Below are 17,540 nucleotides of genomic sequence, written 5' to 3'. Positions count from 1 at the left end.
CCTGTTGACTTTTTGGCTTCTACTGTAGTGTGTTCATACTGGAAGACCAAGCCAAGAATGGTCCCCAACCATGACAGCACCACTTGTTGATTCAGTGGCTTCCACTGTGTTGTCTTCATACTGGAAGACCAATCCAACAATGGTCCTCCACCATGACAGCACCACCTGTTGACTCGGCTTCCACTGTGGTGTCCTCATACTGGAAGACCAGTCCAACCATGGTCCTCCACCATGACAGCACCACAACCCACACCCAATTGACCACTCGTGGATTGACCCGTTGGCTTCACTCTACCAATGTTGGCATTGAAGGGAGACAAATGGTTGTTTCAGAGCTTCCAACTACAGTTATTAAACACCCATCTAAACAAAAGCCTTACAGAAGAAACCTTTAATCCAACACGGGAATAGAAAAAGATTCAATGGAATGTCTCTTACACAGCAAGGAAGCCAAAGAACCCTCTTATGGTCACCACAAGGAACATTGCCGATAACCCACCTGCCAGCCGGTGAAACAGTGAAAAAGAAGTGCCAACTTTCCAAGATAGAATTCGGATGAATAATAGTTCTAGCCCAATCCCTGTGGGGAGAATGCTGGGAGTAGTAGTCCTTCAGGAGGTAAAGGTTGTCAGGGCCGTCCTTGGCTCCAGGTGGATAATTGTCTACATTTCACACACAAGAAGAGATTCCTCCAAATCTAATGTATGTCCTCTCTGGGCTCCATCGTCTGTCATTGGATAGTCCTCACCGTCCTCCTACGTTGTGTGTCCTCCAATGACCCGTTTCATTTTCACGCCTCCTTGCACCCTCCCTTCAGATCAATCATTCATCTCTTATTTCCCAACTACTGGATATCATGTCCAAGAAAGCTGTCCTGAGTGCGGACCGCGATACCAAGAAATCCACCTCCCCGACATACATAGTGGTTCAGCCTAGATTCGTGAAGAGTTCTTCATGTCCCAAACACCCACATGTGGTACAGTCAGGATGGATACATAACACTCCACCCCTGCAACACCTCATATGGTTTACTCCAGTCTTATGAAGGCCACTAACCTCCCCCAACACTTTAAATGGCATGGCCCTGGCTGGTACAGCTTTCATTACATTAGCTCTAAGTGATCACATGACACCATTACAAGGACAGCTTTCATTACATTGGCTCTAAGTGATCACATGACACCAATACACTGATGGCTTTCATTGCATTGGCTCTAAGTGGTCACATGACACCATTACACAGACAGCTTTCATTACATTGGCTCTAATTGATCACATGACACCAATACACTGATGGCTTTCATTACATTGGCTCTAAGTGGTCACATGACACCATTACATTCATTACATTGGCTCTAAGCACTCACATGACACCATTACATTGGCTCTAAGCACTCACATGACACCATTACATAAGCACTCACATGACACCATTACATTGACTCTAAGTGGTCCCATGACACCATTACACTGATGGCTTTCATTACATTGGCTCTAAGTGATCACATGACACCAATACATTGACTCTAAGTGGTCCCATGACACCATTACATTGGCTCTAAGTGATCACATGACACCAATACATTGACTCTGAGTGGTCCCATGACACCATTACATTGACTCTAAGTGGTCCCATGACACCAATACACTGATGGCTTTCATTACATAGGCTCTAAGTGGTCACATGACACCAATACACTGATGGCTTTCATTACATAGGCTCTAAGTGGTCACATGACACCATTACAATGACGGCTTTCATTGCACCGAATCGGACAATCGATAATCAGTGGTGCGATATTGTGGGATGTCAAACCATTTTCTAAGGCTCCATTGCCCCGGTGAAGCTGCTCCCGTCAGAGGGGGTCACCCCAACTGTGGTGCCCAGGATCCAAATCCAGAGAGAGAAAGAGGAAGAACACCAAACCACAAATGTGTCCGAGGAAACCTTAGTCATTCATCAAATAAATGGGGAAAAAAACAGCCAACGCGTTTCGGGCATCAAAAAACTCTTTCCATTTAGAAGCTGTATGTATGTATGTGAACGTCTTACAAATTCACTTTGATAATTCTAAGTCCTTACAAGAATATAGACAACATCCCAGCCTTGATGAAGGAGTGTTCAGACCCCCCCCCCCCCCCCGAAAACCTGTTGGTTGTTTATTTTTATTTTTTCAATTATTTGATGAACGATTCAAGTTTTCTTGGATTTGTGGTTTGGCGCTCTACACCTTCAGCTTTCAATGTTCTGGCCTTGGGGGAACCACCCAGAGGGGCCAATGTTGGAACCATGACAAGAAAAGGCACAAGAAGAGTTAAATATATTCCACCCCATGGAAGAGATGGCAGCGGGCCTGGCACATGGGTCACCTGATAATCTGGCTGAGCTCTGGGATCTCCGGGTAAAAATTGACCCAACCGGAACAACGGGAGCAGCTAAAGTACACGAGACGCCCCGAGCTCGGCGAATGAAGAAATCTTCATAAGTTACTGAACAATCTACAGAGATCCGGAAGGTTCTCCGCCCGGAGACTGTTCTTCTTACTATGGACAGACCTACTGAGTACATTCCATTTTCTGGACTCCTCTCCTCATCTCTGATACATGAACATAGAACATACATGAACATAGAACATACATGAACATAGAACATACATGAACATAGAACATACATGTCTATATGTCCATAGAACCTTCCTTCTCCCTACGTCTTCCGTATATCCACTTGAAGACCCGACCTTTTCTGACACTTTTTGGTTACAAGAAAAAATTTGTATTTTTTTGCTAAAAAAAAAAATTACTTAGAACCCCCAAACATTTTTTTTTTAGCAGAAACCTTAGAGAATAAAATGTTGATAGTTTCAATATTTTATGTCACGCGTTTTTTGCACAGCTGTTTTTCAAACGCAATTTTTTTGGAAAAAAAAAAATAAACTGTATATTTAATTTAATTTTAAATTAATTTAGTTAATTTAAGGCAAAAAAACACAATATGTAATTTTTGGGGGTAAAATATAAAAGATGATTTTACGCCGAGCAAATAGATACCTAACACACTTTAAAATTGCGAACGCTCGTGGAATGGCGACAAAACGACAGTGCTTAAAAATCTCCATAGGCGATGCTTTAATTTTTTTTTTTTTTTTTTTACAGGTTACCAGTTTTGAGTTACAGAGGAGGTCTAGTGCTAGAATTATCGCTCTCGCTCTAATGTTTGCGGTGATACCTCACATGTGCGGTGCGAACGCCATTTACATATGTGTACGCGATTTATGCATGCGTTAGCTTCTGCGTGTGAGCACAAAGGGATGGGGGCGCTTTAATTTAATTTATTTTTATTATTATTTACTTTTACATTGTACCTTTAATTTTTTTTATCTCCCACCTTTAAAAGCAAAGGAGGGAACGCTTTACATTTTATTTAATTTTTTTTATCCCTACACTGTCTCTTAATTTTTTTTTTATCACTTTAATTCCTATTACAAGGAATATAAACATCCCTTGTGATAGAAATAAGGGATGACAGGTCCTCTTTATGGAGATATCTAGGGTCTATGAGACCCCAAATCTCTCCTGAAATGGGGGCACTTACATTTTTTTTTTAATTTTCTTATTTATTTTTTAACACTGTCCCTCTACCTGGGATGGGGGGGGGGGGGGCGCGCTTTAAACATTTTTTTTATTTCTTATTTATTTTTTTACACTGTCCCTTTAAAAAAATGTAATCACTTTTATGCCTATTACATGTAAACATCCCTTGTAATAGAAATAATAGATGACAGGTCCTCTTTATGGAGACATCTGGGGTCTATAAGACCCCCAAATCTCTCCTCTACATTTAAAAGCAAAGGAGGGCTAGGGGCACTTTAAATTTGTTTTATTTATTTATTTTACATTGTCCCTTTCATTTTTTTCTTATTTATTTATTTTACATTGTCCCTTTCATTTTTTTCTTATTTATTTATTTTACATTGTCCCTTTCATTTTTTTTTCTTATTTATTTTACACTGTCCCTTTCATTTTTTTCTTATTTATTTATTTTACATTGTCCCTTTCATTTTTTTTTCTTATTTATTTATTTTACACTGTCCCTTTCATTTTTTTATTTATTTATTTATTTTACACTGCCCCTTTCATTTTTTTTCTTATTTATTTATTTTACACTGCCCCTTTCATTTTTTTCTTATTTATTTATTTTACACTGCCCCTTTCATTTTTTTCTTATTTATTTATTTTACACTGCCCCTTTCATTTTTTTATTTATTTATTTTACACTGTCCCTTTCAATATGACCCCCAAATCTCTCCTCTACCTTTAAATGCAAAAGAGGGATGGGGGCACTTTATTTTTTTCTAATTTATTTATTTTACACTGTCCCTTTATTTTTATTTATTTATTTATTTTTATTTTCCATTGCCCCTTTAATTTTTTTCTTATTTATTTATTTTACACTGTCCCTTTATTTTTCTTTAAATCACTTTTATTCCTTTTACATTTAAAAACATCCTTTGTGATAGAAATAAGGGATGACAGGTTCTCTTTAAGGAGAGATCTGGGGTCTAGAAGATCCCAAATCTCTCCTCTACCTGGGATTGGGGGGAGGGCTTTAAAAAAAAATTACTTCTTATTTATTTTTATTTTTTTACACTGTCCCTTTACATTTTTTTCTTATTTATTTATTTTGCATTGTCCCTTTATTTATTTTTTTTCTTATTTATTTATTTTTACACTGTCCCTTTAATTTTTTTAAATCACTTTTTATTCCTATAAACATCCCTTGTAATAGAAAAAAGGATAACAGGTCGACTTTATGGAGAGACCCCCAAATCTCTCCTCTACCTTTAAAAGCAAAAAAGGGGATGGGGGCGCTTTATTTTTTTTTCTGATTTATTTTACATTGTCCCTTTATTTTTTATTTTTTCTTATATATTTATGTTACACTGTCCCTTTATTTTTTTTCTTATATATTTATGTTACACTGTCCCTTTATTTTTTTTCTTATATATTTATTTTACATTGTCCCTTTATTTTTTTTTTCTTATATATTTATTTTACACTGTCCCTTTATTTTTTTTCTTATATATTTATTTTACATTGTCCCTTTATTTTTTTTCTTATATATTTATTTTACATTGTCCCTTTATTTTTTTTTCTTATATATTTATTTTACACTGTCCCTTTATTTTTTTTTCTTATATATTTATTTTACACTGTCCCTTTATTTTTTTTCTTATATATTTATTTTACACTGTCCCTTTATTTTTTTTCTTATATATTTATTTTACATTGTCCCTTTATTTTTTTTTTCTTATATATTTATGTTACACTGTCCCTTTATTTATTTTTTTAAATCACCTTTAAAAGCAAAGGAGTAATGGGGGCACTTTTTTTTTTTTCTTATTTATTTTACACTGTCCCTTTATTTTTATTTTAATCACTTTTATTCCTATTACATGTAAACATCCCATGTAATAGAAATAAGGCAGGACAGGTCCTTTTTATGGAGTGATCTGGGGTCAATAAGACTAAAGATTAAAAAAAAAAAAAGAAAAGAAATAACTTCCACCCTCGGCGGCAAGTGAGGTCATGACGTCGCTCCGGTCCTCCAAGACCATAGAGGCAATCAGAGATGATCTGGTTTCTGTTGGCCTCTGTGACCAGCCGTTGAGACGGAACGAGGAAGGGGGGGGTGGTGGTGGAAGAAACCAATGAGGACCGGTCGCGGCCCCGGCTCCCCGGGACAAAGTGTCACCCCGACCCGTGTGGACTGTTCTTGGCTTCCAACCTGCTGACTATGAATGGTGGAGAGCTTATCGGTGAGCCGCCTCGTTATCTGCCGTAATGTGTAATCACCGGGCTGTCCCACCTCATAATAACATCATTACCCGATACCGAGACGCCAACTCTGCATCCCTCGGTGCCAACATGCGGGGAGGGGGAGGGGGGGGATCCTCCAACTGTCACTTCTCTACTGACATTCACGTAGTGACTCACATGACCAGTCCCGGGGGTGGGGTTTACTATCGGTTGTCCTGACCTGACCATGAGAAGTCCACCTGAAGGTCCTACTGAAATGGATCTACTAACAACCTGACTTGCTTGGGCGCCCTCTTGTGGCTATCGGAAGGTCAGGCAATGGAATCAGCATCCTTGCTTAAAGCCGTCCCTTGTCCACCCACCCCCCCTCCGCCCCCGATCAGCATCCAATCAAAATGCTTCAAACAACTCTTTTCATTTCCAAGATATATCTCTTTGAGTGAGGTCATCAATGATTCTGTCCGCTGGTCTGTGCTCTGTAGAAAGGTTGAGTCTGGTGGGAGGAGCCAGTCGGCTTGTGTAAAAGTCACAACGCCAGGCTTTAAGCATCATGTGAAAGAACACATCTCTGGAATCCCTTTAGACGTGCATGATCCTCCCTGCTGGCCACTGGGTGCTGCAGATTTTTAGCTGTGCAATCTGTTGAGCAGTTTAGTAGAATGTACCCATATAGCCAGCTCATGCAAGCTTCACAGTGTCCTGCTTTGAGCATTAAATGAAAGAACATACACCTGGATTTCCTTTAGATGTGCATGATCCTCCCTGCTGGCCACTGGGTACTGCAGATTTTTAGCTGTGCAATCTGCCGAGCAGTCTAATAAGAGTTTACAGAAATAATGAGAGTAAATCCAAGCCGCCAGGCTTGTGTAAATGTCCCAGCACCCTGCTTCAAATGAAAGAACGCATCTCCAGCATCACTTTAGACATGCATTGCTCCTCCCTGCTGGCCACTTGGTGCTGCAGATTTTAGCTGTGCAATCTGCTGATCAGTCTAATGGGGTATATTCAAGCAATAGAGTGTAATCAAGCAGCAGGCTCATGTAAATGTCACAGCACCCTGCTTCAAGCATTACATGAAAGAAAAGATCTCTGGCATCCCTTTAGATGTGCATCCTGTTCCCTGCTAGCCACTGCCTGCTGCAGATTTTAGCTGTGAAATCTGCTGATCACTGAAACTGAACAAATTGAGTGTAATCAAGCAATAAATTAGAATGTAACCCTAATTAAAACATCATAAGAAAGAACACATCCCTGGCATCCCTTTAGACATGCATTGCTCCTCCTTGCTGGCCACTGGGTGTAGCAGATTTTAGCTATGCAATCTGCTGATCAGTGTAATAGAGTCTAATCAAGCAGCAGGCTTGTATAAATGTCAAGGCAGCCTGCTGAGCATTATATGAAAAAAAAACACATCTTTGACATCCCTTTAGACATGCATTGCTCATTACTGTTGGCCACTGGGTGCTACAGATTGTAGCTGTGCAATTTGCTGATCAGTCTAACAGAGTTTAATCAAGCAGCAGACTTGTATAATTGTCACAGAACTCTGCTTCAAGCATTATGTAAAAAAAAAAAAAACAAAAAAAACAAAAACAAACATCTCCGGCATCCTTTTAAACATGTATGCTGCTCTTCGAGTGCTGCCAGATTTTAGTTGTGCAATCTGCTAATCAGTCTAAAAGAGTGTAATCAAGCAATACATAGAGGTTTGTGTAAATATCACAGCACCCTGTTTTGAGCATTATATGAAAGAACACATCCTCAGCATCCCCTTAGATATGCATTACTCCTCCCTGCTGGCCACTAAGTGCTGCAGATTTTAGCCGTGCAATTTGCTGATCAGTCTGATTGAGTGTAATCAAGCATTGAATAGAGTGTAATCAAGCAGCAGGCTTGTGTGAATGTCACAGCACCCTGCTTTAAACGTTATATATGAAAGAACACATCTCCAGCAGCCCTTTAGACATGCATGCTGCTCCCCGCTGGCCACAGGGTGCTGCAGCATTTAGCTATGCAATCTACTTATCCACCTAGGAGAGTGTAATTAAGCAACTGATCAGCAGATTCTGTGTATTTAAAGGCACACTCCGGCTCTCCAGCATTGTGCAGTGCTCACTTAGAGGGACAGGTCCTCTTTCATAGAAAATGAATGACACGGAGTGGTGAGTTCAACAACTTTATACAAATTCAAATTTATATTGTGACAAATGAATTAAAGAAGCCCCCTCCCACCCCCCCCCGGCTTTTCGTATCCCTTGAGGGGTTCCAGGCTATGACAAGGCCACACAATGGGGGGGGGGGATCCGATTTTTAAATAAAAAAAGTTCTGGGATTCCCCAAATAATAATGAGATTATCCGGATCTTCCATAGGAGTCCTGAGACCTCAGAGGGCGGGGCTTATCGGTCGGAGAACCATCGGTGTAGGATGCGGCTCAGGATAGTCTGCGAATCGGACAGATCTGGGAGGGACGGCGGTGGGCGGAGAGGGGCGGAGTCCCGGGGACCTGATGGAGGAAAATAGAAGACGATGAACCAAAAAAAAAACTATTTTTAAAAAGAAGCTGCTGCACTTCCACTGCATCCCCCCCTCCCAAACCAAAGCACAAAGCTCTCCCCAAGACCTTGCTCCTCCTCATCCGACGCATTTCACATCACGAGGGTGGAGAAAACACCCAAACAATACATTTTATAATTAAAAAAAAAGCTGTGCTTCCCACTGCATCCTTTTTTTTCCCTCTTTTTGCTTCAAAAAGCTTTATTGCAACTTGGACCCATTAGCAAGAACAAAGCTCTCCCAAAGACCTTGCTCCTCCTCATCCGACGCGTTTCACCTCACCAGGGTGGAGAAAACCCCAAACAATACATTTTATACTTAATAAAGAAGCTGCGCTTCCACTGCCTCTTTTTGCTTCAAAAAGCTTTATTGCAACTTGGATGCATTAACAAGAACAAAACCAAAGCACAAAGCTCTCCCCAAGACCAAACTCCTCCACCGACGCGTTTCACCTCACCAAGGTGGAGAAAACCCCCAAACAATTTATTTTATAATTAAAAAGAAGCTGCACTTCCACTGCATCCTCTTTTTGCTTCAAAAAGCTTTATTGCAACTTGGATGCATTAATAAGAACAAGCCAAAGCAAAAGGTTCTCCCCAAGACCTGGCTCCACCTTCCTCGACGCGTTTTACCTCAAGAGGGTGGAGAAAACTCACAAACTTTATAATTGAAAAAAAAAAAAAAAAATCTGCACTTCCACCGCATTTTTTTTTTTTACAAAAACAAACCAAAGGCTCTGGCAAGAGCTGGTGCATCCCCACTGATGCATTTCACCTCAAAAAAGGTGAAACACCACCGCCCCTAATAAAATAAACTTTATAACGAAAAAGAAGAAGTTGCACTTTCATTGCATTCCTTCCCCTGCCCCCTCTATTTTTCCTTTGTAAAGCTTTATTGCAACTTGCATGCATTTACAAGAACAAGCCAAAACACTAAGCTCTCCCCCTGACCTGGCTTCTTGACGCGTTTCACCTAAAAAAGGGTGGGAAAATCCCCAAAACAATAAACTTTATAATTAAACAAAAGAACGCTCTGTACTTCCATCACAATCCTTTTTTTTCCCCTCTTTCTGCCTTCAAAAAAAGGTTTATTGCAACATTTTGGAGTTTTTCAGCACTTCCTGTCCTCAAAGCCGCAACAGGAAGTGAGAGAAAATCTCTCCCCTTTTTAGACAGTTGTCACCAAAACCGGTGTCCCCGCATTGGAAGATTTCCCCATCACCTCTTGTTCTGGTGACCACAGCCACATTGAGAGGGTGAAACTCCCTTTTGCGGACATCGACAGCAATAAAAACTCGATGGGGGGGGGGTCTAACCTCAAAGGGGTCTTCAACGTGCAAGCAGATCGGTCACAAACAACTTTATTGTTCATTTCTGGTCAGAGACACTCACCGTTGGCTTCAGCCACCAACCAGCTCTAGCGGTAACACTACTCGGAACCCCCACTGGGATGGGGGGGGGGGGCACACTGACCACCAATGCATGACCTCTCTTACTGCCCCATTACCACTGACCACACCCACTTTACTTAGACCAAGCCCCCTTTTCGAGAGCCTTGGTTTTTAAAGTAGACCAGCGTTAGCCAACAGATCTTCAGCTGGTGTTGGACTACAAGTCCCATCGATCGTGCCTTATTGACTGTATAAGAACAGGAACACTCTGAGACTTGTAACACCCCGGATCTATCCATCCCTAACGCCTTCTGAATTCTGGGCACTAGAGGGAGCCCTCTAGGCAAATGTTGTAGCCTAGGCCAAGCTAGCAGGTTTGTACCAAAGGATTATGGGAAATGCTGCGACCACAACGGTGGCTGTTTCTCTTACCGACAATGGAATCCCGGGGGGCATCGGGGCTCCCGCTGCTGATGACCTCATCGCCTCTGGTCACTGTCACTGTGGTGGTTGTGTTACCCTGACCATCCCTCACTGTCCGCCTTTCCTCCACCGTCTGCAGAGAGAGAGAGAGAGAGAGCGAGGGGGTTCAATGAGGACTCCGCTGAGCGGATTTAGGATTTTAGCGGAGTTCCCCTTTAATCCTGTACTCACCCCATCTGGTTTCATGACTTTGGAGATGGAGACACTCCGGAAGAAGGAGGAGGATGCCGGCTCTTGTGGTTTGAGGATGGAGTCCAAACCACGGGAGGAGACCTCCGAATCTAGAACTAGAGAGACCTGAGGTCAGACAACAAGAACAGACCGAACCCCCCCCATCACACCACATGCACCCATAATGGGACATTCTAAGGCTGAGGGTACTTACCTTTATCCTGCTTGGAGCCCCCTAAACCATTATCTTCCTGCTATAGAGGAAAACAAAGATAAACAGTAATAGGACCCCATCTGAGGGCAACACCCCAAAAACATAAAGGGTTATTCCATACAGAATTATATATATCACCTACTGGTTCCCGGGTCTGTACACCAGCTGTGCCCATTATGAGGGGTTCCCACCATCCCTGTGCTGAATTCCCGGGTCTGTACACCCGCTGTGCCCATTATGAGGGGTTCCCATCATCCCTGTGCTGAGTTCTGGGGTCTGTACACCCGCTGTGCCCATTATGAGGGGTTCCCATCATCCCTGTGCTGAGTTCCCGGGTCTGTACACCCGCTGTGCCCATTATGAAGGGTTCCCACCATCCCTGTGCTGAGTTCCCAGGTCTGTACACCTGCTGTGCCCATTATGAGGGGTTCCCATCATCCCTGTGCTGAGTTCCCAGGTCTGTACACCCGCTGTGCCCATTATGAGGGGTTCCCACCATCCCTGTGCTGAGTTCCCGGGTCTGTACACCCGCTGTGCCCATTATGAGGGGTTCCCACCATCCCTGTGCTGAGTTCCCGGGTCTGTACACCCGCTGTGCCCATTATGAGGGGTTCCTCTGGATATAAGCCAGGAATGGCTCCACCCACCTATAACTGGATTATCCCTTTAAGCAATGGAGTTTTCTTCTGGGCAAACATGATGTTTCGGACTGTGAAGATCCACAGATACGGCGTAAATGGAGGTAACTCACCCATCCTCTCCCGTCTCGGGGGGCCCCGCTTGGCTGTGGTGGCTCCTCCTCTTTAGGGGGGTTCTGGGAAGATGGCGTCTGCTCTCTGGGTAGGTAGGAGTCCGGGTACTTCAACATGAAGTCTCGCAGAGAACTGCCTCGGGACCCCTCTGGACTCGGTCTTGGTGGTTCGATCTCAGGCAACCCTACACAGAAGGGAGAAGAGAAGTCACCACAATGCAGAGAGGTGGACACACCAGAAACCAACACAGCAACCGTTGTACTATGTAGGACCCCCCGGGGGGAAGGTCTATGGAGTCAACGGCTCTCTATGGCGGCCGTATCTGGAGGACATTATTAGACTCACGAGGAACATCGCGGATCACGGCACCAAAACCAGAGAAGAGTTCATTGAAGTCCCGGAATATATCCTCAAATCCGAACGGGTCCTGGAACGGGGGCCGACCGCCCCAGAAGGGGGAGTGGAAACCTGAGGGGCCATGGAAGGAGTCCTCATCCTCATCGTCATCTTCATCCTCCTCTTCTCCCGGAGTCATCCCTCCAAAGAACGGATCCCTGGGGTGGGGGTGGGGGGGGGAATAAAACAGAATCCTTAATGGTGGAGACTACATGAAAGGAATCTGAGACCAAAACCGAGTCATTTCATCAATTCCAGCAAAATTATCCAAATTTCCCAAACAGTACAAAGGGGAACAAAATAACATAAATGTTTAAAGAATTATAACAATGATAATGATTATATTATTTTAAAAATGTATATAAAAATATATATTTCTGACGATAATAATGTTTAAAAAAATAATTACAATAACTAATTGTGATGATGATAATAATAATAATAATAATAAATAAAATAAATAATAATAAATAAAAATAACAACATTAAAGATATTAGTACTATTATTTTATTGGTACTATTTTATTCTGAAAAAAATAATACTAATAAAACATTAGAATAATAATGATAATAATTTATTTTTATTAGTTGTAGTAGTAGCAGTATTGTTTGATGATCATCTCTTTTTTTTTTTTGCAATAATTATGTTCTGAATATTAATTTTGAATATAATAATTAGTATGTAATTACTGTATAACAAACTGCAAAAAATCAAATGCAATAAACAAATCAAATGTAATAATGTAAATGTAATAATAAAAAAAAAAAAAAAAAAAAAAAAACATGCTCCAAAGATGCTGCAAGAAAAAAAAAATTTCACCACGACGGAAGCGCCTGGCCCCAGTGTAAAAACATTCATTGATTTTAAAAAGGATGCATTTTACTTGAGCGTTTCAGGCGTTTTTTTTTTTTTTTTTTAACGCAAAATCTCTTCAGCGTGAAAGGGCCCTAAACTGCAGGGGAAAAAAAAGTGATAATATTCATGAATACAAATAATATTAATAAAGTTTAGTATCAAATTATTATAGTATACTAATAATAATAATAATAATATTGTTAATTTTGATTAGTAGCATTTTTTTTAATCACATTTTATTTTTTGCAGTTATTAACGATTTTGGAATTTTGTATTATTAGTAATTATGTAACAATTATGTTACGATTAAACAGAATAATTACAATAAATAATTCCAAGTAAAATAAGATACTATTATCAAAAATAATAGTAAGAAAGAATAATATAATTACTATTTTATGGGTATTATTTGCATAAAATATACATAAATTGTAAAAATATATATATATATATATATATATATATATATATATAATTTGCAAAAGTAATATAAATTGTATAGTATGAAATAATTTGTTTTTTATTAGAATTTTTTTAAAAAAATGTCGTAATCATCATGTTTTGATGTTTTATTTAATTGTATTAGATTTAAGGTAATTATTTATTTATTGCATTAAATAATAGGATAATAATATAGGATAATAATATGTAACAATTATGTTATGATTAAACAGATTTATTACAATAAATAATCGCAAATAAAAAAAAAAAAAGATAATATTAACAAAAATAATAGTAAAAAATAATAATAATATTACAATTTTATGGGTATTAATTGTATAACAATAAATAATTGCAAATAAAATAAGATAATATTAACAAAAATAATAGTAAAAAAAAAATATTATTATTACTATTTTATGGGTATTATTTGTATAAATGTACGTAAATTGTAAAAAAAAAATTATATATAATTTGCAAAAGTAATATAAATCTTATAGTATGAAATAATTTGTTTTTATTAGAATTTTTTTTAATTTGTAATCATTATTGTTTTGATGTTTTATTAAATTGTATTAGATTTAAGGTAATTATTTATTGCATTAAATAATTGCATAAAAAAATAGGATAATAATAATAATAAATGATAATAGAAAATGTTGAAGGTGAAAATATTAAATAATTACATTGACTAAAAAAAAAAAATTTGTGATAATACACGGAGCGATGTCGGAGGTATATATATCTATATATATATAGATATATATATAGATAACGTGTTGTGAGGTCAGAGTTCTATTTTTAGCGCAGTGGGCGGCGTCATCTGTTGGCGTTCTCGCGGCTCAATTTGGCGATTCGTCACACTTTATTTCCCGGATTTATAATCGCCGTGGAGGCACGACGACCCGCAGAACTCACCTCTAATATTACAGGTAGGTTTTGCGGGGTGGGGGGGAGGGGAAGGACAGAATTCTGCGCGGATAACGCGTCCCCGGCGGGGAACGAACCCGGGACTCGGACTCTGGATCCTGCCAGAGCACAGAGGGCTTCATTCCCCTTCATAATGACGTCACTTCCTCTCACCTCATCCCAGGGGCCCCAAAGAATCTCCTGAACAGATCAAACGCGCTCATCTCCCCCCTAAAATGTCACCAACAACAACTGGAAATTTCTCAGCACACCGCCACTTCCGGTCAGCAACTGCTACGAGCTTGCCAACCAGCTCCCACTTCCGCCAGCCATTCGCCGGACAGCCAATCAGCTTTTCACTTCTGCTAACCAACCACCAATCTGCTCCCACTTCCGTCAAAAAGAAAACACCAACCAGCTCCCACTTCCGCCAACCAGTCGCCGAACGATGACTGCACTTCCGCCAACCACGTATGGCTCCCGCAAACGCACGCGTCGCGACGTTCCTACTGCGGAATCCGATTGGCCAAAGCAAGCAGAACGTCACCCAGTGTGCGCCGGAAGCGGCTTTGTACAGGAAGTGGAGTGAAAAAAAAAAGCGTGAAAGAGCCTAGAATGTTTTTGATGTTTATTTTATTTTTATTAGTATTTTGTATTATTAGTAATTATGTAACATTTATGTTACAATTAAACAGAATTATTACAATAAATAATTGCAAATAAAATAGTAAAAAATAATAATATTATTAATACTATTTTATGGGTATTATTTGTATAAATGTACATAAATTGTAAAAAAATTATATATAATTTGCAAAAGTAATATAAATTGTATAGTATGAAATAATTTGTTTTCATTAGATTTTTTTTTTAAATTTGTAATCATTATGTTTTATTTAATTGTATTAGATTTAAGGCAATTATTTAATTATTGCATTAAACAATTGCATAAAAAAATAGGAGTGAAGTGAAAAAAAGTGTGAAAAAGCCTAGAATGTTTTTGATGTTTATTTTATTTTTATTAGTATTTTGTATTATTAGTAATTATGTAACATTTATGTTACAATTAAACAGAATTATTACAATAAATAATTGCAAATAAAATAGTAAAAAATAATAATATTAATAATACTATTTTATGGGTAGTATTTGTATAAATGTACATAAATTGTACAAAAAAAATGACAATTTGCAAAAGTAATATAAATTGTATAGTATGAAATAATTTATTTTCATTAGAATTTTTTTTAAAATTTGCAGTCATTATGTTTTGATTTTTTATTTAATTGTATTAGATTTAAGGTAATTATTTATTTATTGCATTAAATAATTGCATGAAAAAATAGGAGTGAAGTAAAAAAAAAGTGTGAAAGAGCCTAGAATGTTTTTTTAATGTTTATTTTATTTTTTTTGTACTCATTTGATGAATAAATGGCTGGCTGTGAGGATTTCCCTATAAATCTACCTTGAGAGGGAGAGTAGAGGCTGGGCATTGTTGGAAATGCTGGTTTTCCTGGCTGCCAGACTGATCCCAAACAAATGCGGGTCAGGCTTTTCGCCCTCTCAGTGGTCAGCTGACTTGTTCCAGGCCAATGAGTCAAAAGATAGAAGCCAGAGGAGGAGGAGCAATGAATGCTTATCCCTTTCCCACCCAGCCCTGCTGTCCCTTTACCAGCCCGGGGGGAAGGCATGGCCGATCACATAGCCATGGTGATTGGCTGTCACAGTGGTCACATGATCAGGAGCCGGTCCTGGTGGCTCTCCGCCATTACTGCCTCCCATATGTGTGGGCATTACAGCCCACCCCCCGTTTGCCACCAATGCTTATGCGTTCCATAGACGGAAAGGGGTTAAAGAGGACCTGTCACTTTACCCGCCAAAGGGGGAAATCACAGGTTCTTGTTAGACCCACAACCCCGGATACTCCCCATGGCCCCTTTTCTGCCATTCTCATTGTTGGTGTCCTTGGAAATCCACAGTACTTCTAGGTATAGGGGGTTCAGTGTGACCTCCCTCTTGGGATGCAGTGTAGCCAATCACTAGGCCTGAATACAATCACATGGAGGAAGGGAGAAGTTCATTAACCCTGTGTGAGCTTCTACATCAACTCAGGGATTAGATCAGTGTTTCTCAACTCCAGTCCTCAAGGCGCACCAACAGGTCATGTTTTCAGGATTTCCCTCAGATGAAACTGCTGTGGTAATTACTAAGGCAGTGAAAACTGATCAAATCACCTGTGCAAAATAGTGGAAATCCCGAAAACATGACCTGTTGGTGCGCCTTGAGGACTGGAGTTGAAACACTGGATTAGATTTTAAACCAAGGAGAGGTGCCCCAGCAGGGGTGGGGGGGTGTGATCCGGCTCCCATGTGTCAGCAGCTGCTGCAGGGGAGAGGAGGGAGCATCGACAATGGCTGGTCACATCTTACATATTGATATCTCTGGGTGTGTGTAGGGACAGCTGACAAATTCTCAGGTTTTGTGCTGTAAAATTGGACCAATACAAGCAGGTGGCAGAGACCACAAGATGTCCTACTTCTCACTACTACCAATGCTGATCACTGTTCTCCTTTGCTGGAGAGGAAGCTGCACCTGAGGACCTGTAGTGCAAGGATCTCCCTGCTTAATCTTCATTCATTCCATGGATCTGTGCTTCCTCCACCTCTATCATTACCGCACTAGTCACCGGGGGTTGCAGCTCTGACATGAGGAAGCAATGACCTGCCACTAACAAGATGGCTGCTTCCACACAGTGCAGACCACGGCATGGTAATTCAGTAATGCCCATGTTGGGATCAATTAACCCTGGTCACATCTTATGTATTGATATCTCTGGGTGTGTGTAGGGACAGCTGACCAATTCTCTGGTTTTGTGCTCTAAAATTGGACCAATACAGGCAGGTGGCCGAGATTACAAGACGTCCTACTTCTCACTACTACTGTGCTGATCACTGTTCTCCTTTGCTGGAGGGGAAGCTGCACCTGAGGACCTGCAGTGCAAGGATTTCCCTGCTTCATCTCTCTATGTATATCATATGTATTGCTAGAGATTTTTTACTTTGGAGAGTGCATGTTGCAGCCCTCGAAGGACAGTCAGACAAGAATGAAAACTCCTCCTATAAGCTTTAACCAGACACTGATAGAAGTCCCAAAACTGCTATATACTGCTGATGAGAAAAGGTATTTAGCCATTTATATTTACGAAACAAACTGCATTTCAATGTTCTGTACTGTGGGAGAGCAGATATAGTGACTGCAGAGTCCTGGGGAGAGCAGATATAGTGAATGCAGAGTCCTGGGGAGAACAGATGTAGTGAATGCAGGCTCCTGGGGAGAACAGATGTAGTGAATGCAGGCTCCTGGGGAGAACAGATGTAGTGAATGCAGGCTCCTGGGGAGAACAGGTGTAGTGAATGCAGGCTCCTGGGGAGAACAGGTGTAGTGAATGCAGGCTCCTGGGGAGACCAGATATAGTGACTGCAGAGTCCTGGGGAGAACAGATATAGTGAATGCAGAGTCCTGGGGAGAACAGATATAGTGAATGCAGGCTCCTGGG

The 17,540-nt window shown here is 40.2% G+C and overlaps 1 protein-coding gene across 2 annotated transcripts; it reads right to left on the bottom strand.

The window, feature by feature from the left end:
- Nucleotides 1-8,061: 8,061 nt before the first annotated feature.
- On the bottom strand, nt 8,062-14,338 carry HAX1 (HCLS1 associated protein X-1). 2 transcript variants are annotated; one of them, XM_073609232.1, is made up of 7 exons: nt 14,159-14,338; nt 11,728-11,936; nt 11,382-11,566; nt 10,631-10,667; nt 10,417-10,532; nt 10,195-10,318; nt 8,062-8,322 (listed from the first exon to the last, which is right to left on the bottom strand). In XM_073609232.1, exons 1-7 carry the CDS (start codon nt 14,206-14,208, stop codon nt 8,216-8,218), a joined length of 828 nt encoding a protein of 275 aa, XP_073465333.1. In that variant the 5' UTR covers nt 14,209-14,338; the 3' UTR covers nt 8,062-8,215. The 2 variants fall into 2 exon arrangements, with proteins under 2 accessions (XP_073465333.1, XP_073465332.1); XM_073609231.1 differs by having other exon boundaries at nt 8,063-8,322; nt 10,631-10,670; nt 14,159-14,337.
- Nucleotides 14,339-17,540: the final 3,202 nt, after the last annotated feature.

This window comes from Aquarana catesbeiana, linkage group LG13, assembly GCF_042186555.1.
Source record: "Aquarana catesbeiana isolate 2022-GZ linkage group LG13, ASM4218655v1, whole genome shotgun sequence".
Lineage (NCBI taxonomy): Eukaryota > Metazoa > Chordata > Amphibia > Anura > Ranidae > Aquarana > Aquarana catesbeiana.
The sequence above is the reverse complement of the archived record's forward strand: the minus strand, read 5'-3'. Positions and strand labels throughout refer to the sequence as shown.